At 37.7% G+C, this 22596-nt stretch overlaps 1 protein-coding gene across 4 annotated transcripts in view; it reads left to right on the plus strand.

The window, feature by feature from the left end:
* SMARCC1 (SWI/SNF related BAF chromatin remodeling complex subunit C1) overlaps positions 1 to 22596 on the plus strand; it is a 167467-nt gene that overhangs the window by 22484 nt on the left and 122387 nt on the right. For all 4 annotated transcript variants that reach the window (XM_072721013.1, XM_072721014.1, XM_072721016.1 and 1 more), the window contains exons 3-6: positions 3659 to 3744; positions 13139 to 13220; positions 14749 to 14841; positions 18394 to 18463. In XM_072721013.1, the coding sequence (XP_072577114.1) occupies positions 3659 to 3744; positions 13139 to 13220; positions 14749 to 14841; positions 18394 to 18463 (331 nt within the window). The remainder of the gene's footprint in view (positions 1 to 3658; positions 3745 to 13138; positions 13221 to 14748; positions 14842 to 18393; positions 18464 to 22596) is intronic.

The following is a 22596-nucleotide window of genomic DNA, read 5'->3' on the forward strand; positions in this document are numbered from 1 at the left end:
CTTATTCATGAGGTACAGAGAGAGAGAGAGGCAGAGACATAGGCGGGGTGGGGTGGGGTGGAGAAGTAGGCTCCATGCACTGAGCCGGATGTGGGACTTGATCCCAGAACTCCAGGATCATGCTCTAGGCCGTAGACAGGCGCTAAACCATTGAGCCACCCAGGGATCCCCATTTCCCATTCCTTTTCTTTCTTTCTTTTTTTTTTTTTAAAGAGATTTTATTTATTTATTCATTAGAAATAGGCAGAGACACAGGCAGGGAGAGAAGCAGGCTCCTTGCAGAGAGCCGGATGCGGGGCTTGATCCTGGGATCCAGGGATCACCTCCGAGCCAAAGGCAGACTCTCAACCTCCTGAGCCACCCAGGAGTCCCTCCCATTCCTTTTCAAGGTGTGAAGATGATGTCGTGATTTTCTGTGAACGCTCTTGGTGTCTTGGACACACTCAGTTTCTGTTCCTTTATTCACGTTCTCACATTTATTTTCTTGCACTATCATGTTGATTAAATAGACCAGAACATAGCATTATAGATGTGTATGTTCTATGTGCATAAGTATATATCCTCCTCCTTTTTCCAGTTAAGACAAATTAATAAATAAACCAAAGAAATAAGGACACTATGGTACAAATTTTAAGCACTTTTAAGTATTGCAGTTAGATTTATCTTTTTTGGGTTTCATCAGCTCAGCAGAATTTTGGGTGGTCTATAATTAGGTAGGTTGAGACTACTTATGTACATCCAGAATAAGACTAGATTAATTTTCCAAATAGTTAATCAGAGATAGAACAGCTTATCAAAAGCAGTGTAGTCACACAGCTGGGAATAGAAGCAGGCTGTTAGAGCTGTCCTTGATCCCCAGTCTCTGATTGGGGTGTGTAGCTGCTGAGATAACTCAGGCAAAGCAGCACTTTGCTGGCTCTGGAAAGCTCAAGTTTTGGTATTCTCTTTGCCATTTTATTCCTTAAGTTTTTCAATACCACTCGAGGAATTTACAAGGAACAATCCATGCTACTCCTTCAGAGAATGTCTAAGAACACGAACTCTTGTATTCGCGTTATATCTAGTGTTAGGGCAAGCCTCTTCAGGGTGGGGGTAGTTGAGTTGTGGGTTGGATGAGGGGAGGATACAGTCAGGGCCTGGTGGGTGTCCCTGCAAAGGCTCTTGTTTCTGCCTCCAACTTGCCATCCCCTGACTCTGATCTACTGCTTTTTTATCTGGATGATTTTGATACTGAGCTTATTATTAGGATCAGAGTCCCAAATCCACTCCCACCCAAGCTCTAAGAATCCTTGATGTCTGGTGAGTGTCCTGTTTTGGGTTTTTTCTGCCACATCTTTATGGATTTGTTTTCCTTTTTGCACTTCATTACTAGAACTGGTGCCCTTGAAGAATTCTTGCTTTCCCTCTTTCTTTCCCTTTATTCAGATGTTACCCCTGGAAAATTGGAGGTCTCGGTTTTGACTTCTTCAGTCATCACTTGTCCCTGTCGTGGTGGATAAAGTCACTGTGTCTGTCTTCAGCATGTATCTGAAAATGATTTCTCAAATTTACTACCTGTCTAGAAATTGACCTTAATCTAAAATTATGTGTTTAGGTGTTTTATTGTTCTGGTCTGATCAATATGTAACACGGCTATGAATTTTTAAATGATTTTAGTGTACTTCAACTATTGAGAAAAATTTTACAGGTTATCTATGTTGTCAGGAGCTCTGTTGCATATTGATGTTAAAGACCTGAATAGGACACTGCTCCTGTCCTTAAGGAGTCATATTACACATCAGTGTATAGACCAGTCGTTTCAGTATTATGCTTTGAGTGGTTTGCATGTGCACAGTAGTGATATGCATGTGTGGTTGGAGAGAACATTTTAGTTCAGTCTCTGGGTGTTCAGGGAAGGCTAGTAGAACTCTTTGATTCTACTCTTTGTAGGTACCTACTAGCACATTATTCTAAGGTGCCACCACTATAAAATTGTAATAACTTGTATATTTTCTCAAATAAATAACATGTTGTTAGTAGTAAGAATTGCACCTAGATGTATATGTTTAGGAATATGTCATGTAACGTTTGAGGTGTACCAGGGATAGTGTTGGGCAAGAAATTAGGAACTCAAACCTATGTATTTATTTGAATTTTTATTTTTGTTTTTAAAAATATTTTATTTATTTAAGAGAGAGAGCGTGAAGTGGGGAAGGACAAAGGGAGAAGCAGACAGACTCCCTGCTGAGCAGGGAGCCTGCTGTGGGGCTCAATCCCATGACCTTGAGGTCATGCCTTGAGCGCAAGGCAGATGCTTTATAAACTAGCCACCCAGGTGCACCCCTCAAACCTATGTATGTATGTATGTATTTACTTACTGCTATTTTTTAAAAGATTTTATTTATTCGTGAGAGACACAGAGAAAGAGAGAGAGGCAAAGAGGCAAGACATAGGCAGAGGGTGAAGCAGGCTCCATGCAGGGAGCCTGATGTGGGACTCGATCCCAGGTCTCCAGGATCATGCCCTGGGCCGAAGGCAGGCACTAAACCGCTGGGCCACCCAGGGATCCCTGCATGCTGTAATTCTAGTACTTTTACCTACTAGCCTGTTTGATGATCAGTTTATATGAAACTTTTAACTTCCGTAATATAGAAGTCATTCAGCATTTGATTTATTTGAGTGTTACTTTTATAATCCATAAAGTGCACATCTCTTTCAAATTGTTGCACAGACTTTAGCTTAATTTTACACATAATTTGTAGTTACACTGTGTTTTTTGGTCATTAAAATATTCTTGCAAGAGTTACAATTTTTGAGTAATTTAAAGTCAGGGACCTAAATTGGGAAAAAACTCAAATGTATACTAATAATTCTTACTCTACAGGAAAATCATATTGTAGGAAATGTTCTCTTTTTTTTTTTTTATTATTTATTTATGATAGGCACACAGTGAGAGAGAGAGAGGCAGAGACACAGGCAGAGGGAGAAGCAGGCTCCATGCACCGGGAGCCCGACGTGGGACTCGATCCCGGGTCTCCAGGATCGCGCCCTGGGCCAAAGGCAGGCGCCAAACCGCTGCGCCACCCAGGGATCCCTGTAGGAAATGTTCTTACTGGAATTTTATATATTTTAAAAATCACATTTTAAATTTACTAGTGGAGTTTGTAGTATATCAGTATTCTGTCCATTAGTGTTTTCTGCTGAAGCATTTTGAATTATCTTTTTTATTTTTATTTTTATTTTTTTTAAATTCTTTTTTTTTTTTTTTTAATTTATGATAGTCACACAGAGAGAGAGAGAGAGAGAGGCAGAGACACAGGCAGAGGGAGAAGCAGGCTCCATGCCGGGAGCCTGATGTGGGATTCGATCCCGGGTCTCCAGGATTGCGCCCTGGGCCAAAGGCAGGTGCTAAACCCCTGCGCCTCCCAGGGATCCCCTGAATTATCTTTTTTAAATCTTGTTTTTCAGAAGCCATTTACTTAAAGAGTAATATGTTAGTTGAATTAAAAATTTTTTAATCCACTTTTGAAAAAATTTCTTCATACCTTATTTGGTTCCAGAAAGTATTTAAGGAGGTTAAGTTAGCAGCTGTTTATGTCTTTTGAGTTTGTAAAACTTTGAATTCAAACATTGTGTCAGAACTTTTCTTTTTCTCATGTGTAACTTGTATCATTTTTAGGCAAAATGTTTCATGGATTTCAAAGCTGGAGGCACCTTGTGTCACATTCTTGGGGCTGCTTACAAGTACAAAAATGAACAAGGATGGTAAGTTTTTGTGTTTGTTTATATGTTTTGTTTTTAAAGATTTTATTTATTCATGAGAGACAGAGAAAGGCAGAGACATAGGCAAGGGGAGAAGCAGGCTCCATGCTGGGAGCCCGATGTGGGACTCGATCCTGGAACTCCAGGATCATGCCCTGGGCCAGAGTTAGAAACTCAACTGCTGAGCCACCCAGGCGTCCCTATTTATATGTTTTGATGTGATGATATTATTATTATTATTATTATTATTATTATTATTATTTTGATATTTAAATTATTTAACGTTAAATCCTCTTTTATCTTTGTATGATGTTAGAGAATTCTTTTTTTTTTCTTAAGATTTTATTTATTTATTCATGAGATACACAGAGAGAGGGAGAGAGAGGCAGAGACACAGGCAAAGGGAGAAGCAGGCTCCATGCAGGGAGCCCGATGTGGGACTTGATCCCGGGACTCCAGAATCATGCCCTGGCCTGAAAGGCAGGCACTAAACCGCTGAGCCACCCAGGGATCCCCCGATGTTAGAGAATTCTAAAGGCACATTATAATGTGCAAAGTGGAAGTTTTATCTGGTTTTCTAATTTTCTTTGTGCTTACATCAGGAAAGATACTGAACAACTGTTGCATTTATTAGGCAAGTTATTTCTCATATATGGTTGTATGTAGGTAATAGAAATACATAAATTGTATTGTGAACTTATGTTCTGGAAGATAGCAGTTTAGGTGTTCTGGTGAGCCAGGCCTTCAGAATAAGAAATATCTAGCATACTGTCCTTAGGACATAGATGAAAGGAGTCCAGCTCAGGAGCACAGACCGTTAAGTGCGCGGTGATGCAGCTAGGAGTAGAGTCCTTGCTGCTCTTCCTGCGATGTAGCTTTTTCCCTTCACTCTTCTCTTTCGCTTTTCTTGTCTTCTCTCTCTCGGTGCTTTCTTTCTTCTCTTTCTTGAACTCTGGGTTTTCTGCCATCTCTGTGTGGGAAGCTGCTGAGACTAGTGAATGTTTTATGATGATGGTTCTGGAGTTCAAGGATGGTGGGGAGTCCCTTAATGTGCAGGGGGTTATGAGGGGATGTTGGAGGGAATGGACTCGAAGTCGTTCAGTGGTTTTAGTTTTGTCTATGAAATTCTATATTAACATTTTTCTAGAAGAATATTCATGTAATTTGGGTACTTTAAAAGTTAAGCTAATCCAATACTTTTTAGCCAGGAAATATAAATAAATACTCATAATGATAAATGGGACAAGTTTGTAAGTAAATGACTTATTTTCAGTGAATAGCAAGTTGATAATAGACTTTGTGTATTTGCTGAACTTTTTATATGTGGATGGGTGTTGAACAGATATTGATTAATTGGTGGAATGAGCATGAGAGTGTTGTCATGAGAGATAGCTTTCTGTTTTGCAGCTCTGCTTCTGGCTGTGGTATTGTGACTCTTATAGGGTGTTCCTGAGCTAGAATTGACGGCGTGTCTGACTACTCTCAGATATGATTTGTACCCTATTGTTAGATTCCCACATGGAACTCTCTAATTTTCTTGTTCAGACTGTATCCTACATCTAACCTGGACTCAAGGACAGTCTCAAAGTGAAATGACTTCTAAGTCACCATGTTACGGAACTTGCTTTGTGTGCTAGTACAATGGAATTTTAGGTGAAAGGATTTAAGGTGGTTTAGAAGAAGGATATGTAAAATAAGATGTCTTTAAATTAAAAGAGAGGCCAAAAAAGAAGTAAGGGAGACTTAAAAAAATAAAAAATAAAAATAACCACCCACCTATTTGAGTGTCTGAATAATCGCCTGTTGTCCTTAACCTAGTTTGTGTTCTCTAGTTAACCTCACAGTCTAATTTCAGACTTTACTTTTTTCCTTCTTGTGGCCAAACGTTCTTTTTTCTCTTGTTTCTGTTTGATTCTTTCTTTCTTCTTTCTTTTAGCTTTCAGTGATGTCAAGCTGGGGTATCATTTATGAGATTGAATGGGAACATTCAACAGACAGTATAGATTAAGATTCGAGAGTGTTTGAATATGATCTTTTTGGATGTCTCTAAATAGTCAGAAGTGAGTGCCGTATTTGCAGGTTTTCTTTCTTTTCTTCTTTCTTCTTTCTTCTTTCTTCTTTCTTCTTCACTTCTTCATGAGAGAGAGAGAGAGGCAGAGACATAGGCAGAAAGAGAAGCAGGGTCCCTGTAGGGAGCCTGATGTGGGACTCTATCCCAGGACCCCGGAATCACGACCAGAGCCAAAGGAAGGCACTCAACCACTGAGCCACCCAGGCGCCCCTATAGATTTTCATAAAGGATAAAACTTTGGGCTAATTTCGTGTATAGTTGTATGTAACTGAGGGATACCGAACCAGGGGGATTTGGACATAGTATGGAAATCTAAAAACATTTCCTGAAGGAGAGATTATAGCCAAATTCAACTCGGTAAATGACAGTGTCTTCATGGAGACTAAGAATCCTATTTATTCTTACAGTTCTACATATATTGCTGTGTATTATCATCCTATTTTACATCTTTTAAAGAGATTAGTGATTGGAAATATTTTGTGTTTTTTTAGTTATGCTTGGCAATGGTGAATTAGACTTAGTTAACATAAAGTTCAGGATTTTTTTTTTTTTTTTTAGATTTTATTTATTTATTCATGACAGACACACAGAGAGAGAGGCAGAGACGCAGGCAGAGGGAGAAGCAGGCTCCATGCAGGAAGCCTGATGCAGGACTCATACTGGGACTGCAGGACCATGCCCTGGGCCAAAGGCAGGCGCTAAACTGCTAAGCCACCCAGGGATCCCCTAGGACTTGTCTTAATGTGAGAAGTGGTTTTGTATATTTTCCTGTGACACGATTTGTTGCTGACATTTATTTCTTGCAGACAAGCTCAGACCTACTTTTCTTTCTACCTTAACACTTGGTGGTTCAGCTTTTATTCTCTACCTTCAAAGTCTCCTTTTGATTTTTGTTTTTTTTTTGGATGTTACCACAATAAGTCTCTTGTAGTTGCTTTTGAACTTTAAGAATCACTTGAATACTTAAAAAAAAATTTCTTTTTTTTTTTATTTGTGAGAAAGAGAGCGCATGAGCGAGAAAGAGCACAAGCAGGGTGGAAGGGTAGAAGGACAAGGAGAAGCAGATTCCCCACTGAGCAAGGAGTCCAACGTGGGTCTCAATCCCAGGATCCTGGGATCATGATCTGAGCTGAAGGCAGACGCTTAACCCACTGAGATAACCCAGGTGCCCAAGCTCGGTGCATTTTGTCTTTTACCTTTTCCAAGTTTGCTTTTGGAGCCCTTTGCACCACTTTACCAGAAATTAAACTTATTCTCCAGGATCCATTGTCCATTATTATTTTTTTTAAAGATTTTTAAAAAAATTTTTATTTATTTATGACAGTCACAGAGAGAGAGAGAGAGAGAGAGAGAGGCAGAGACACAGGCAGAGGGAGAAGCAGGCTCCATGCACCGGGAGCCCGACGTGGGATTCGATCCTGGGTCTCCAGGATTGCGCCCTGGGCCAAAGGCAGGCGCCAAACCGCTGCGCCACCCAGGGATCCCTGTCCATTATTTTTATTCAGACTTTTTTTTCTACATGTAGCTGAAGATGAGAAGAGAACTTCGTTAACTATAGCCCCAAGAGTTACAGAATTAGAGCAATAAAGCTAATGAAGGTTCTTTTGACAGATAGTATTGCCTTAGAATGAAAGGCTGCCCAGCAGATTGCCAGAGGAAAACAAAGCAGAAGACTCATTAATTAATAAGTTGTCAGTGGAGAGCTCATATTTACATTTTCTTTTCTTTTTTTCTTTGTTTGAGAGAGAGAGGGAAGGATGGAGGGAGCGCAGGAGTGGGAGGCAATTCAGAGGGAGAAGTAGGCTCCCCAGGGAGCAAGGGAGCCTGACGATGTGATCCCACGGACCCCAAGATCATGACCCGAGCTGAAGGTAGATACCCAGCTGACTGAGCTATCCAGGCACCCCTCATATTTACATCTTAAATGGCCAAAGGTTCATTTGTGTCTCTTCTATAGGGCTGCATTAAGATTTAAAAAGGTTTTATCATTTTAATTTGCATTTCTCTTATGAGTAGGTTTGAGCTTTTTTTCTATATTGTATAAAGTAAAGCTTTTTTTTTTTTTAATTTTTTTTTTTTTAAATTTTTATTTATTTATGATAGTCACAGAGAGAGAGAGAGAGGCAGAGACACAGGCAGAGGGAGAAACAGGCTCCATGCACCGGGAGCCCGACGTGGGACTCGATCCCGGGTCTCCAGGATCGCGCCCTGGGTCAAAGGCAGGCGCCAAACCGCTGCGCCACCCAGGGATCCCTAAAGTAAAGCTTTTTAAATACTCTTGGTAATTTCAAAATAAGTCAGATTAAATCTTTCAACTGAAGGTTATACCATATTTATCTGACTTTATTTCAGCTTTTCTTTTTTTTTTTTTTCCCCTCCACCCCGCCCTCAGCTTTTCTTTTGAAAAGATTTTTTAATCAATTAATTTAGAGCATGAGCAGGGGGAGGGGCAAAGGGGAGAGGGAAAATGAGAATCTCCAGCAGATGCTGTGCTGAGTGCAGAGTCTGACACAGGCTTTGATTTTGTGACCCTGAGATTACCACCCCAGCTGAAACCAAGAGTCTGATGCTTGACTAAGCCACCTAGGCGCCCCATTTCAGTTCTTAATATCATTTTATTTTATTTTATTTTATTTTATTTTATTTTATTTTATTTTATTATTATTTTTTTAAATATTTTTTTTCTTTATTTATTTATGATAGTTAGAGAGAGAGAGAGAGAGAGAGAGAGAGGCAGAGACACAGGCAGAGGGAGAAGCAGGCTCCATGCACTGGGAGCCCGACTTGGGATTCGATCCCGGGTCTCCAGGATCACGCCCTGGGCCAAAGGCAGGCGCCAAACCACTGTGCCACCCAGGGATCCCTCCATATATTTTAAATACTTTTTTTTGCTTTACATAGCATATTGCTGAAGGAAGGCTTTAATCTGTCATGTTATTAAATCATTTTTTGGCAAACCATTTTAGTTTATTATGGAAAATATAAACTTAAAAGCAGAGAGAATAATATAATGAACTGCTGTTTACCTTCTTGCACCTTTAACTTTATATAATTTCATATGTAAATATTTCACTATTGCTTCCAAATGTTTTTTTGAAAGCATAAGTTTTTTTGTGGGGGGGAGGGTCAGAGAGGGAGAGAGAGAATCCTAAGCAGGCTCACACTGATGCAGGGCTCAGTCTCACAACTCTGAGTTCATGATCTGAGCTGAAATTAAGTTGGGTGCTTAACCAACAGCCATCCTGGTGCCTTATAGGATTTTTTTCTTTAGGTCATCTCTCTCCACGGTGGGGCTTGAACTCACAGCCCTGAGATCAAGAATCACATGCTATACTGACTGAGCCAGTTAGGTACTCCTAAAAAGCATAGGTCTTTTTTTTTTTTTTTTTTTTAATATTGGGCTCCCAGTGTGAAGCCCAATGCAGAGCTTGAACTCCTGATCCTTAGATCAAGACTTGAGCCGAGATCCAGAGTCAGGCACCTAACCAGTTGAGCCTGCTAGGCTCCCCAGCATAGGATTTTTAAAAAAGCATTATAACAGTACTATTATCACGACTAAGAAAATTACCAATAATTTTTCAGTGTTATTAAATACCCGCTTAGTGTTCAGGCTTCCCTCATTATCTCATGGGTGGTTTTTATATTAATTTATATTTATTATATTAGTTTATATTTTTATATTTATATTCATCAATGTTCAAGCAAGATTCATACATGGCATTTGGTTGATGTGTCTAAGTCTCTTTCAGAAAATTGTGTCACCTGAGTGGTTTAATAGGTTAGGATTTTGGCTCAGGTCATGATCTCAGAGTTATGAGATCAGGGACCCTGCTTCAGAGTCTCTGTCTCTTGGGGATCCCTGGGTGGCTCAGCAATTTAGTGCCTGCTTTCGGCCCAGGGTGTGATCCTTTAGTCCCAGGATCAAGTCGCACATGGGGCTCCTTGCATGGAGCCTGCTTCTCCCTCTGCCTGTGTCTCTGCCTCTGTATGTGTGTGTCTCATTAATAAATAAAATCTTTAAAAAAAAAAAGATTCTCTCTCTCTCCCTCTGCCCCTCCCTCACCTTAAAAAGAAGAAAAGAAAATTAATAGTTTTCCTTCTTTCTCTCTTCCCCCCTTTATCATCCTTGCAAGTTATTTTTTTTACAAAACAAGTAGTCTTGTAGATGTTTCTGTGTTCTAGATTTTGTGAATATGTTCCCTAAGATATCATTTAACATAGTCCTTTAAATTAGTAGTAAAGTGGTAGGTGGATCTAGAGGCTTAGTTCGATTTAGTTTAGTTTTTTTTCCCCCCATCAACAGTACTTCATAGACAGTGTTGTATTCTTCCCTCTGGAGGCATACAGTGTCTGGTTGTTTCTGCTTGTAATAGACCAGTGTTGATGTTCAGTGCTTAGAATCATGCTATCATTACAACTTGACCAAGTAGTAATGTTCAAATTTTGAAAAATTTGAAAGTAGTTATTCTAATGTATAATATAGGTTCTTATTGTTTTTTTAGGTAATTCTTTGTAAAAGACTGTTACTCTCTCATCCCTACTTTATTTATTAGCTAGAATACTGAGAAATTTAACTCATGAGTAATCAGAAAGGCAGAATAAATTCTTGATTCTCTGTTACCAGATCCATTTAGCTTTTAATCTTTATTTGCAGGTAAATCCAGGCAACCTTATTTTAATTTGTTCAGTGACTACTTTCAGACTATTTCTCAGATTTCTGGGAGAGATAATTCTCTTCAGCCTCATTATCTGAATCATTTATTAAGGAAGCAGTTTGTTCATGACTAATATGAGTAAAGGCTTATGTGAGGAGTTCTGAAGTGAGACATTTCTGGATATAGTTCTTTTATCAGAAGCCTGTGAAAGAGTTACCCCTCCTTACATCTCTCTCCTTTTCTTGTGCTGAAAGAACCAATGAAAGCCTGTCTGTCCTAATAGGGTTGTCTTGGTTCTTCACACGTTATTTTGTTGTTCTGCCAGTTAATTGAAACTGCTTGGAATTTCTGACTGATCCCTTCCTTAGAAGTTAGGAAAGAAGGATACTAAACAACCCAGTAAATGGGATTTAAGGAAAAGTTCTATGTATCAAGGTTACGTCAAGATATGGTTACTTGGGACAAAGGTCCTCCTTACATGTAAATGCTATTTTTGAAGCTGTAACTAGTTTTTATTACAAATTACCTATTTCTGTGTTTTAGTGGATACTTTCCTTAATTTCTGAATTGAAATTTTGCAGAAAACATTTCAGTCTTGTCCTAGCATGCTAATGAAAAAGTCATAATAAATATTAGACCTCAGTCATAATAAATATTAATTTCCTATTTTCTTTATAAAACCACACTTTTTTTTTTTTTTTTTTTTTTTTAAAGAGAGAGATAGGCAGGGCAGAGGGAGAGGGGGAGAGAAGAATCTTAAGCACAGAGCCTGACACAGGGCTCAATCTCAGGACACGGGGCTCAGTCTCACAAACCTGAGCTTCTGATCTGAGCAAAAATCAAGAGTTAGACGCTTAGCCAACTGAGCCACCTAGGTGTCCCTAAAGCCACACATTCTGTTAGCTATTGGGGCTACATAGGATAATTATCTTTTTTTTTTTAAATTTTTTTATTATTTATTTATGATAGTCATAGAGAGAGGAGAGAGGCAGAGACACAGAGGGAGAAGCAGGCTCCATGCCGGGAGCCCGACACGGGACTCGATCCTGGGACTCGATGCTGGGACTCCGGGATCACGCCCTGGGCCAAAGGCAGGTGCTAAACCGCTGAGCCACCCAGGGATCCCCGCTACATAGGATAATTTTCAAAAAACCTGGTCTTTGCCCTCAAGGCATCTATTTTTGTTTTTGTTTTTGTTTTTTTGTTTTGTTTTGCCCTCAAGGCATCTAATGAGATGTCTTACCAACAAGGTGATTCTGTTGTGGGGCTATATCATTAGTGTGAACAGAAGACAAAAATGGCTTCATAGGGGAAGTGGCTTGTGGCAGACCCTGGAGGTGATAGTATCAAGCCTAGGTAGTGACATACTGGAGAGGCTGCAGAGTTTAGAAGAACCATTGGAGGTGGGGAAGCATTTTCAGGTTAAAACAGGATAACCTGAGAGTAGAGCATAAAGCTCTGGACTTGGACTGCTTAATCCTAGCTAGCACATGGTAGTAATGATTTAAAAATATTATAACCATAGGGGAGCCTGGGTGGCTCAGTTGGTTAAGTGGCTGCTTCTTGATTTCAGCTTAGGTCACGATCTCAGGGTCCTGCATCTCATGGAGCCCTGCATCGTGCTCCATGCTCAACAGGGAATCTCTTTGAGGATTCTTTCTCTTTCCCTCTCCTTCTACCCCTTCCCTTGGCTCTCTCTCAAAATGAATAAATAAATATTTAAGAAAACTCCCTAAAACTAACCAAAAAAACCTATTATAACCATAGTTAACATTTATTGATCATTTACAGACTAAGCATAGTGTCTGAAGGCCTTTACATACCTCATTTGACCTTCACAAAAACCTGTAACGGGCTGTGGTACTCATGAAGGAATTGATCCTTGGATTAGTAAATCACTCCTGACTATATAGATGGAAATGAGGTCAAGATTAGAACCCAGAACAGTTTGACTCCACAGCCCACACTCTAAATCACTGAGTAGTATATGCTTTCTCTGGAATTAAAAATGCAGCAAAATCAGAGTGTTGAATAAAAAATTTGGAGAAAAGCATTCAAATTTGTTAAGATTTAATTATACGGAAGTGAGCAAGGATAGGCAGACAGCATTAGAATGTGATGCTTGAGTGCTTACATAAAAGGACATTGGAGAGAGTGAAAAGGTAAATGGATGAATTTACCAGATTTAGGACAATAGTAGGTTCAAAGAGCACAGACACTGATGAACTTGAACACATGGCTTTTAAGCATGTATAATACCAGATTTAGGACAATAGTAGGTTCCAAGAGCACAGACACTGATGAACTTGAATACATGGCTTTTAAGCATGTATAAAGTAAACTTTTCTTATACTTAAAGAATGGTATAGTAGTTCTTACTGCCTTTGGATCAGTGGACTACTTGCCTGTATGGTGTAAAATATCTTAGATTTAAGGAAAATAGGAAACTTCATGAAATTGGTACTTCATTTTGACTGGAGCGGATCTTAATGTCATAATATTTAACATTGAATGAAGATGTTGACACTGCTTTCTTATAAATAACCCCCATATATTTTGTAGAGTGCTGTTTTAATTTTTAAATCTTTGCAATTTGTTTGAGTGTTAAAACTAAGTTTTCACTTTTGTTTAAAGTAGAAGACACATTAACTAATGGTTTTCTTCTCTTTAGGCGGAGGTTTGATCTACAGAATCCATCTCGAATGGATCGGAATGTTGAAATGTTTATGAACATTGAAAAAACTTTGGTGCAGGTAACTGAGAAAGTTAAATTATTAAATATTTTTCCTTTTAATATACTTTCACTTCTAAGATTGGCTTTATTGGACTGCCAGAAGATCAAAGGAGGAAAAATTTTCTGAAATCTATTATTTTTATGAGTTTTTGGGTATTAGAGCTATAAAGTTGAGTAAAACTTGTTATTTATAGAATATTGATCCTAAACTTCTGGTGAAATATACTTTCTTTCTTTTTCTTTTTTCTTTTATATATATATTTTTTAAGATTTTATTTATTCATGAGATAGGCAGAGACACAGGCAGAGGGAGAAGCAGGCTCCATGCAGGGAGCCCGATGCGGGACTTGATCCCAGGACTCCATCCCGGGACTCCAGGGTCACACCCTGGGCTGAAGGCAGGCACCAAACCGCTGAGCCACCAGGGATCCCCTCTTTTTTTCTTTTTTTTAGAGAGAGACAGACAGTGTGGGGAGAGGGGCAGAGGATGAGGGAAAGAATCTTATGGGGCTTGATCTCATGACCCTGAGATCATGACCTGAGACTATGTGTTGGATCTTTAACTGAGCTGCCCAGGCACCCTGATATTTTCTTTATTTCTCCTAATCCATTATTTGAATCTTTCATATTTACTATAAACACTCTCAATCTACTACTGGTCACTCTTTTATATGTTCTTTTTTTTCCGGGATTTGTTTCATGGTTGTACCATAATTATAGATCTTACTTCTCTCCAACTAGGTGTAACCTGTAAGAGAGAACTTAGTATTCTTTTCTTTATTAGTATTTTATTGATGGCAATTTTTAATCACTGAATTAGCCTTCCTGGGGGGAGACAGCTGGCAGAAATTCAGCTAGGTATTATCATTAACTTGATGCCAGAGATTTGTCTCATAAACTAGCTAGCTAGTGAAATACTTTTTGTTGGTTCACTGATTTTTGGTGATTTGAGGAGTTTTATATATAATATACTATACTATAATATAATATAATATAATATGTTTTAATCATGCATGTTTTAACCATTGCAATTTGTAAGTTTTAGATGGGGAAAAAAAGCTATAATCCATAGCCTTTATTTTTTAAGTAACTTACATAATAAGGCAAAATGTTCATTCCCCTGGGCTCCACCCCTCCCCCTAATCACTGCCAATAAAAGGTGTAGGTGAAAACACTACATTAGATTTGGACTGTTAAGATCAATTCAGGTAAGAATGGCTATATGAGTATCAATATGTTAATGTGATAACTTAATGAAAAATACAATGAATTTCTTTAAGTCATAATTCTGAATATTATGTTTTGTCCTGCTGTACTTAACTGCAGAGAAATGGATCTGGGGATGGCATTAATGGCCTAATGGCCTGCTGGATACCTAGGTTTTATATTGAGATGAGGCTCCTACAGTCTGTACACAGTTTATATTCAACAACATATTCCCCATTTTAAGCATTATGTCTTTGTCAACTTTGGCCTTTAGGGTAATTCATTAATGTGACATCATTTCAAAACCAAAAGAATTTCAAAATCTGTTTTTTCTTCCTTAGAGCAATTGTCTGACCAGACCCAACATCTACCTCATTCCAGACATTGATCTGAAGTTGGCTAACAAATTGAAAGATATTATCAAACGACATCAGGTAATAGACATGATCACATTAGAAAATTGTGTAGTAGTAAGTTTCTTACAAATCTCAATCATAATATCTTTTAGTTTCTGTGTATATCTGCATTGAATGAAAGTGATTTCTCTTTGGGTTCTTACAGTAGCAAGTTTTTTCTGTCCATTCACCTCCAATTTTTATCCTAGAGTAGCATTTTCCCCCTTAGCATTGTTGGGATATAATTGATACCTAACATTGTGTAAGTTTAAGGTGTATAATGTGGTGATTTAATCCACGTATGTATGTAGAATTAGCATTTAATAGTCACAGGTATGAATTTATAGTCTTATGCAATTTATTTATTTTTTAAAGATTTATTTATTTTAGAGAGAACTCCTGCATGAGTGAACACAGGGGGATGGGGGAGAGAGCAAGACTCTCAAGTAGACTCCCCACTGAGTGCAGAGTCCAATGTGGGGCTTGATCTCAAAACCCTGAGATCAGGGCAACCCTGTTGGCCCAGTGGTTTAGTGCTGCTTTCAGCCAGGGGTGTGATCCTGGGGACCTGGGGTCGAGTCCCGCATTGGGCTCCCTGCATGGACCCTGCTTCTCCCTCTGCCTGTGTCTCTGCCTCTGTCTCTCTGTGTCTGTCATGAATAAATAAATAAAATCTTAAAAAAACCCAAAAAACCCTGAGATCATAACCTAAGCTAAAATCAAGAGTTGGATGCCTAACAGACTGAGCCATCCAGGTGTCCCTGCACTTATGTAATTTGAAGAGAGTGTGGTCAGCATCACTGCAGTCACAAAATCAAACAAAATAGAAGTTTGATGGCACAGTTGTTGGTAGGAGATCAAATATTGTTTCAAGTAAACCTATCTTCCCCTGCCACTCCAGTGATATGTTTTGTATTTATTATATATATGGACTGGAAAATTTTACCTTCCCAAAAGCTTACTTTGTCTTGATTCACATGTACCAGTGCTATCTTCAGACATCTTTCTCTTCCTCCTCTAACCTCATTTTAGATTGAGACCTTCAGTATTTACTGCATGTAGGTTTGTGGCTACATGTGTCTGAACTATAAGCAACCCCGTATTGTGGTAAACTAGTTGAGGAGTTCTGGGTAGAAGATAATTTTCTGAAACAACGTCATTTGAGTTACAGAGTTTTACTAATCCTCAGGATTAGTTGAGAAGCCTCTTGAAATATCTTCTCTTTTGTTCTCTAAGAGAGATTGCCAGTTGTATTATGTTTCAGTAATTATAAAATATCATCCAAGTTCCTAAAGCAAGGATTTCCTATACTGCTTACTTTTGGAGATTTAGTACAGTACTTTTCTTATATAAAACATCCCTTCGGAAGAGAAAGGTAATATAATTGTGCTGTCAGATCAGGCAGTTTCAAGTTTACTTCCTTGTTCCACCAGCATTTTGCCTTTGAACCAGTCACTTAACTCTCCTTTCTCTTCTGGACTGTTTATTGGAGGGGCTGTCAAGTGTAATTTAATTATATGTGGAGTGATAGAAAGCAGAAATGGAACAAATTAACCTGCTGGCTCCTAACTTCAGCTGAAATTACCTACTCTTATTGCTACAGAGTTATCCTGGGAGAAGCTTATATATTTTCTTACAGTTAATATTGAACATTTAGGTCTTGTTTTTCTTAAAAAGTCTGGCTTAGTGCTTGTGTTCTAGGGATAATGTATAGAGGGATATAGAAGGATCCTCCTGGTTTCATAGAATCATAGGGAAGAGACCATAAGCTAATGATTTATTGAATACTGATGATTAGGCCTTAGCTCAAACATTTAAAATGCATTAATAACTCCATTGTTTGAGTACTTAACAGTGTACCTGTCACTATTCTTAGCTCATTGCTAAATTGTAACAATTCTTGTGAAATAGGTATTATTACCACTCTTTCACAGAAGACACTGAAGCACAGAAAAAACTTAAAATACTTATATCACCCAAGTAGAAAATGGTAGAGCTGAAGTTCAAACCCAGGTCGTCTGATGGACTCTAGAGTTCATGATTACAAACACTGTGCTCCTCTGACTTTTGCCTCATGCTCATTAGATGTTGACCTCCCATTTTTGGCGTCTTGTGATTATTCAGAAGTGTGCCCAAACTACTTAAAATGATTTATAAGTATTTATTTTAATTATATTTGCTTTACTATAGCTAATTCACCTTTTTAAAAAAATATGTATGTATGTATGTATGTATGTATTTGAGAGAGAATGAACATAGAGCATGAGCTGAGAGGAGGGCCAGAGGGTGAGGGAGAAGCAGACTCCCCACTGAGCAGGGAGCCTGATAAAGGGCTCCATCCTAGGACCCTGTGATCATGACCCAAGCTGAAGGCAGACGCTTAACTGACTTGAGCCACCCAGGTACCCCCAGTTCATCTTTAGATAGCCCTAAATTTTAGAATTTTGGAATTTCTTTCCAGTTGGAAATAGCATTGTTGTGTTTTACTGATTGTAATAATTAGTAAATATTCATTGCCAAAGAAAAAATTCAGAAATACATTAAGATGCTAAAGATCCTTCTTTATGCCTGATTTTTAAGACTTGTCCTCATTCTTATGGTTTCTAGAATGAACACTTTTTTTTTTTAATCTAAGTGGCTTTCAAAGAGGTGCCTGGGTAGCTCAGTCGATTAAGCATCTGACTCTCGATTTTTGCTCGGGTCATGATCTTGGGATCCTGGGATTGAGCCCTGTGTTGGACTCAGAGCTCATCATGGAGTCTGCTTGTCCTTCTCCCTCCCCTTGCCTGTGTGCACTCTCTCTCAGATAGATAATCAATCTTTAAATAAAACAGCTTCCAAATCATAATCTAGATTGTATGCAGTAGTTTAGTTGTGGTCTAGCTAGACCTAAGTTTAGTATTTATGTCATCCACTATTCTAAAATTGACTTAAAACAATAGTAGTGTATATACATGCTAGACTCAAGTCAAATGTCAAATACAAGTCAAATACATCCTGTATGTGTATAAGTTATGACTCATGGTCAAAAACCTGAATTGATTCACTTCAGATAATTGTGATAATTTATGATGACGTTGGAGTAACTTTTTTTTTAATTTTTAATTTTTTAAAGATTTTAAAAAATTTATTCATGAGAGACACACAGAGAGAGAGAGAGAGAGAGAGGCAGAGACACAGGCAGCAGGGTCCATGCAGGGAGTTTGATGTGGGACTTGATTCCGGGACTCCAGGATCACATCCTGGGCCGAAGGCAGGCGCTAAACTGCCGAGCCACCCAGGGATCTCCTGGAGTAACTTTTTAGAATTAGAAATACTCCTATTACTGATAAGGTTTCCTAGAGATATATTGAGAATTAGCAGGAGGTACTTGTATTATTTTTCTATGCAACAATATAAAGTGTATCTATAGATAATTTACATTTTAATTGTTCTCATTAATAATTATTTTCTTGACTAAAAATAACAAAAATATTATACTCTTAAAACATAATAAATAAAGTAATGCCTTTATGATTCTTAAGCAGTTTGCATCTGGCAGTGCATAGTTTGTTTGCCATTGCTTTACTCTTATGTTCATTTGCTTCCCAGGGGACTTTTACTGATGAGAAGTCAAAAGCTTCCCACCACATTTATCCATATCCTTCCTCACAAGAGGATGGTAAGTTAATTTTTTGTTATGAACTCCTACTTCATTAGATCTTAAGTTTTATCAGAGATTTAAACAATATATAACCAGCATTTTGAAAAAGAGACTTTCAAGTATTAAAACACTTGCACAGGTTATTTATGTGTCTTTTCTAGTTTTTTGCTGAATTGGGCTAAGCAAACAAATTCTGTGATGTCCAACTTTCTGATCATTGGACTTTGATTTCTTTCTTTATTGGTTAAGTTTAGATATTCCTTATGTAATAACTTTTTAATGTTTCCTGTGTAGCTTGTGTTCTGAAAATTAAGAGACATGGCAAAATTGAAAGAACATGTTTGGAGAAGATGGGCTTATTGGCTAACTGAATGAGGCTCCTCAGCAGTATTTCAGTTTGGTGAATTTATAATGGTTCACATTCTGAACTTTAGCTCTTCTATCCTGTAGGTCAATTTTGTCAGTGGCCAGAGTTCTGTAGAGCTACAGAAACTGATTTGTTGAGAAAGAAAGTATGAATTCATAGAATAACCAAATTAATTTGAGAAATAGATCTCCTGTAAGGGATCAAGTCTTTTGGTTAACGTAGCATATCCCATAGGACATCTATATAAGAAGCTAAATCGTATTAAATTTGAGTTGGTTATTACCCCATGCTGAGTACTTTTTTCTGACTAGTGCATTTATGCAAGAAGTTAATAATAGATTTTAGCAGACAATCCCTGTTTAAGAAATATATTTCCAGGTAATCCATGGGTCAAAGAAGAAATTACAATGGAAATAGAAAATCTTTGGAATGGAACAATTATAAAATGAATAATAAGTGCAAGAATGTTAGATTTTGTATAGCTGAAGCTATACCCAGAAGGAAATTTGTATCTTTAAATGTGTATGTTAGGGAAGAAGATAGACTGAAAAATCAGTGATGCATACATCTTTCTCAAGAGTTTGGAAAAATAACAGCAAACTAAAGCTAAAAGAAGGAAATAATTAAGAGTGAAAATTAATTTTGTGGCAAATATATAGGAACAAAGTGCTCAACATTGACAGAAATGGTTCTCAGAAAAGATCAATAAGGCTATTCAGATCGTGCTGCAGATAAAGCAAGAGAAAAAGAACAAATAATGTCAAGAATGGAAGTAGGACATTGCTACAGATCCTACAGATATTGAAAACAGTGATAGGATGTTAGGTTAGGTTTGTGTGGTTGCTTGATTGCTTGTGCGTGGTGTCAAAGCTAAGAAACTATGGCCTTATCCAGAGTTAATAAATTTTACAACTTGTCTAAGAGTTTTACAGTTTTAGCTATTACATTTAGGTCTTTTTATCATCAGTTTGATAGCTACAGGTTTGATTTTATTTGTTATAGTAAAAAATCTCAGCTCTGTGAATATTATGCTTTTATAAAGTGAGAAACTTTACCCTGCCTTTAGTATTTAACTGGTGGTTTCTCGGCCTGTTTTCCCGTTAGGTAATAGCAACTGGTGTCCACTAGATGGGAGTGGTGGATAGCTGTGATGTTAGAATACTGATTTCTGTTGCAGGCTTTGTTCTCTAATAAGGCCCAAATAAAACTTTTAGCATGTGCGCTTTTTGAGAAAAATTGCCTTTTATAATTGTTACATCTAGCTACTTAGAGATTCCTTACTGGTGCTAGTTTTATTTTTTTCCTTTGTTTAATACAGCCTTGTTTACTGCATACTGATGCTTGCTTGGTATTATGAGTAGCTAGAGCAGTTATTAGGAGATAGCATTTAAATTTAATTTTTATTTTTTTATTTTTATTTTTTTTATTTATTTTTTTTAAAAGATTTTATTTATTTATTCATGAGAGACACACAGAGAGAGAGAGAGAGAGGCAGAGACACAGGCAGAGGGAGAAGCAGGCTCCATGCAGGGAGCCCGATGTGGGACTCGATCCCGGGTCTCCAGGATCACACCCCATAATGCAACGCTAAACCACTGCGCCACTGGGGCTGCCCTAAATTTAATTTTTAATATATTGAAGGCCTTTTAAAAACATAAGACATTCTGCACACTGTGTACAATATACCTTAGAATAACTATCAGGTAAATGTTGACTCTCAGCAAAACCTTATGCTAGGCTCCTTACAAGCACATATTTCAGGTAAGTGTATAGATGATAACAGTACCAGCCACACACACATTAGAAGCTGTGTTGTAAAACCCTCGAAAATGCAGTATACCTTTAATGATTATTAGTCAGAATTTAAAATAAAAGGTGATATTTAATGGGTCTTGATCTATTGGTAAGATTTTGGGTATGGCATGCTAGAAGAGGGTGCAAAATAAGCAAAACCATAGAGGTAATCAATTATGAACTTTGATGTAAAGGAAACAGCGGTTTGGCTATTTATCTCACGGTAGTGGGAGAGAAGAGTTAGGTAGGTGAGAGGACAAAGCTCTGGTGTAAAGAGTTGTGTTTTTATTAGATGGATAAAAGTGATGGTAGATAATATTGATGAATTTGGTGAACAGATATGTGTAACTGTATTAGGTAAATTTGCCTGGGAGCTGATTTCTGGGATATATGATAGAAGGAAACTGGTCAGAGAGCAAGACCCTTTGAGATGTTCTGAGATAAATTACTGAGTGAAGGAAAGTCGTGTCATTAGATAAATATATTTATCAGGAGAGCAAATGAAATTAGATGGCAAGCCAAGGGTGGTCCATATCTTAAAAGTCATGGGGGAAATAAGGGAAGCATTTTGTTTTACTTAATTTTTTGCAAAGATTTTATTTATTTGAGAGAGAGTGAGTAAGAGAGAATGAAAGAGAACAGAAGTGATGAAGAGGGGCAGAGAGAGAGAGGGAGAAACTGCCTGCTGAGCAGGGAACCTGAAGTGGTGCTCAATCTCTCAGGACCTTGAGATCATGACCTGAGCTGAAGGCAGATGCTTAACGGACTAAGTCACCCAGGCGCCCTATAGAAAACATTTTTAAATGCAGGAGGTTGGCAATGGGACTGTTCTACAAAGAAAAGTGAGGCCTGAGACAAGGCATTTGGATTTGTCAGTAAGAAATAATATGTAACCTTTGAGAATGAAATTTTGGTAACTTGCAAGTGAGAGTAAGTTGTAGAGTTGGTGGAAGATCACCAATTTCTCAGAATGTATGACAGGGAAAAGAAAGTGGAGGATGCCACACAGCAGGTGGCCTGACTTTTGTCTTTCAAGATTTGGCTTTATTGTGTGTTTCTGGGTGTACTAAAGTAAACTGAAGCACATAATAGAGTTGAAACCTAGAAGGGATAGGAGGATTGATTTAAGAACGCGAGTTGAATTACTGATTTTAGCAGAAAGAATATGTATTTCCTCAGAGATGAAAGTAAATGAAGAGAATTTTTAAAAATCAAGATATTCATTAGAAGAGGAAGACTAAATATTACTTATAATATTTATTTAGATGAGTGCCTATGTCCCTTAGATTTTCTTATCTTCATTCTTTTTGTTCATCTGACCTGGGAATTTCAAATGTCAATCTTTCAGTATTGAGTTCTGATTCTTTCTTCTGATTGGTCAAATCTGATTTTGAACTCTCTAGTGGATTTTTCAGTTCAGATATTCTATTCATTAATTCCAGAATTTTTAAAATTCTTTTTTATACTTTCTATCACTGTTGATATTCTGTTAACTGTTCCATGCATCACTTTCCTAATTTTGTTTAGTCCTTTAATGTGTTCTTTTGTAGTGCATTGAGTCTCTTTAAAACCATTATTTTAATTTCTGTATACCAATTTCATATTCTACAACTTCAGTGAATTCATTTATTCTAAAACTTTTTTTTGGTGCAGTCTTTAGGATTTTCTAAATATAGTAGCATGAATTCTGCAAATGGTGATAGTTTCATTTCTTTTCCGATTTGGATGCCTTTTATTTCCTTTTCTTGCCTAATTGCTGTGGCTAGGACTTCCAGTACTGTGTTGAATAAAAATGGTGAAAGTGGATATCCTTGTCTTGTTTCTGATCTTAGATGAAAATCTTTCAATTTTTCACCATTAAGTAGATGTTAGCTGTGGGCTTGTCATATACGGCCTTTATTATGTTGAGGTATGTACCCTTTGTACCACTCTGTCAAGAGTTTTTATTCACAAGTGGATGTTGAACTTTCTCAAATGTTTTTTTCTGCAT

Source organism: Vulpes vulpes, chromosome 9, assembly GCF_048418805.1.
Source record: "Vulpes vulpes isolate BD-2025 chromosome 9, VulVul3, whole genome shotgun sequence".
Classification (NCBI taxonomy): domain Eukaryota; kingdom Metazoa; phylum Chordata; class Mammalia; order Carnivora; family Canidae; genus Vulpes; species Vulpes vulpes.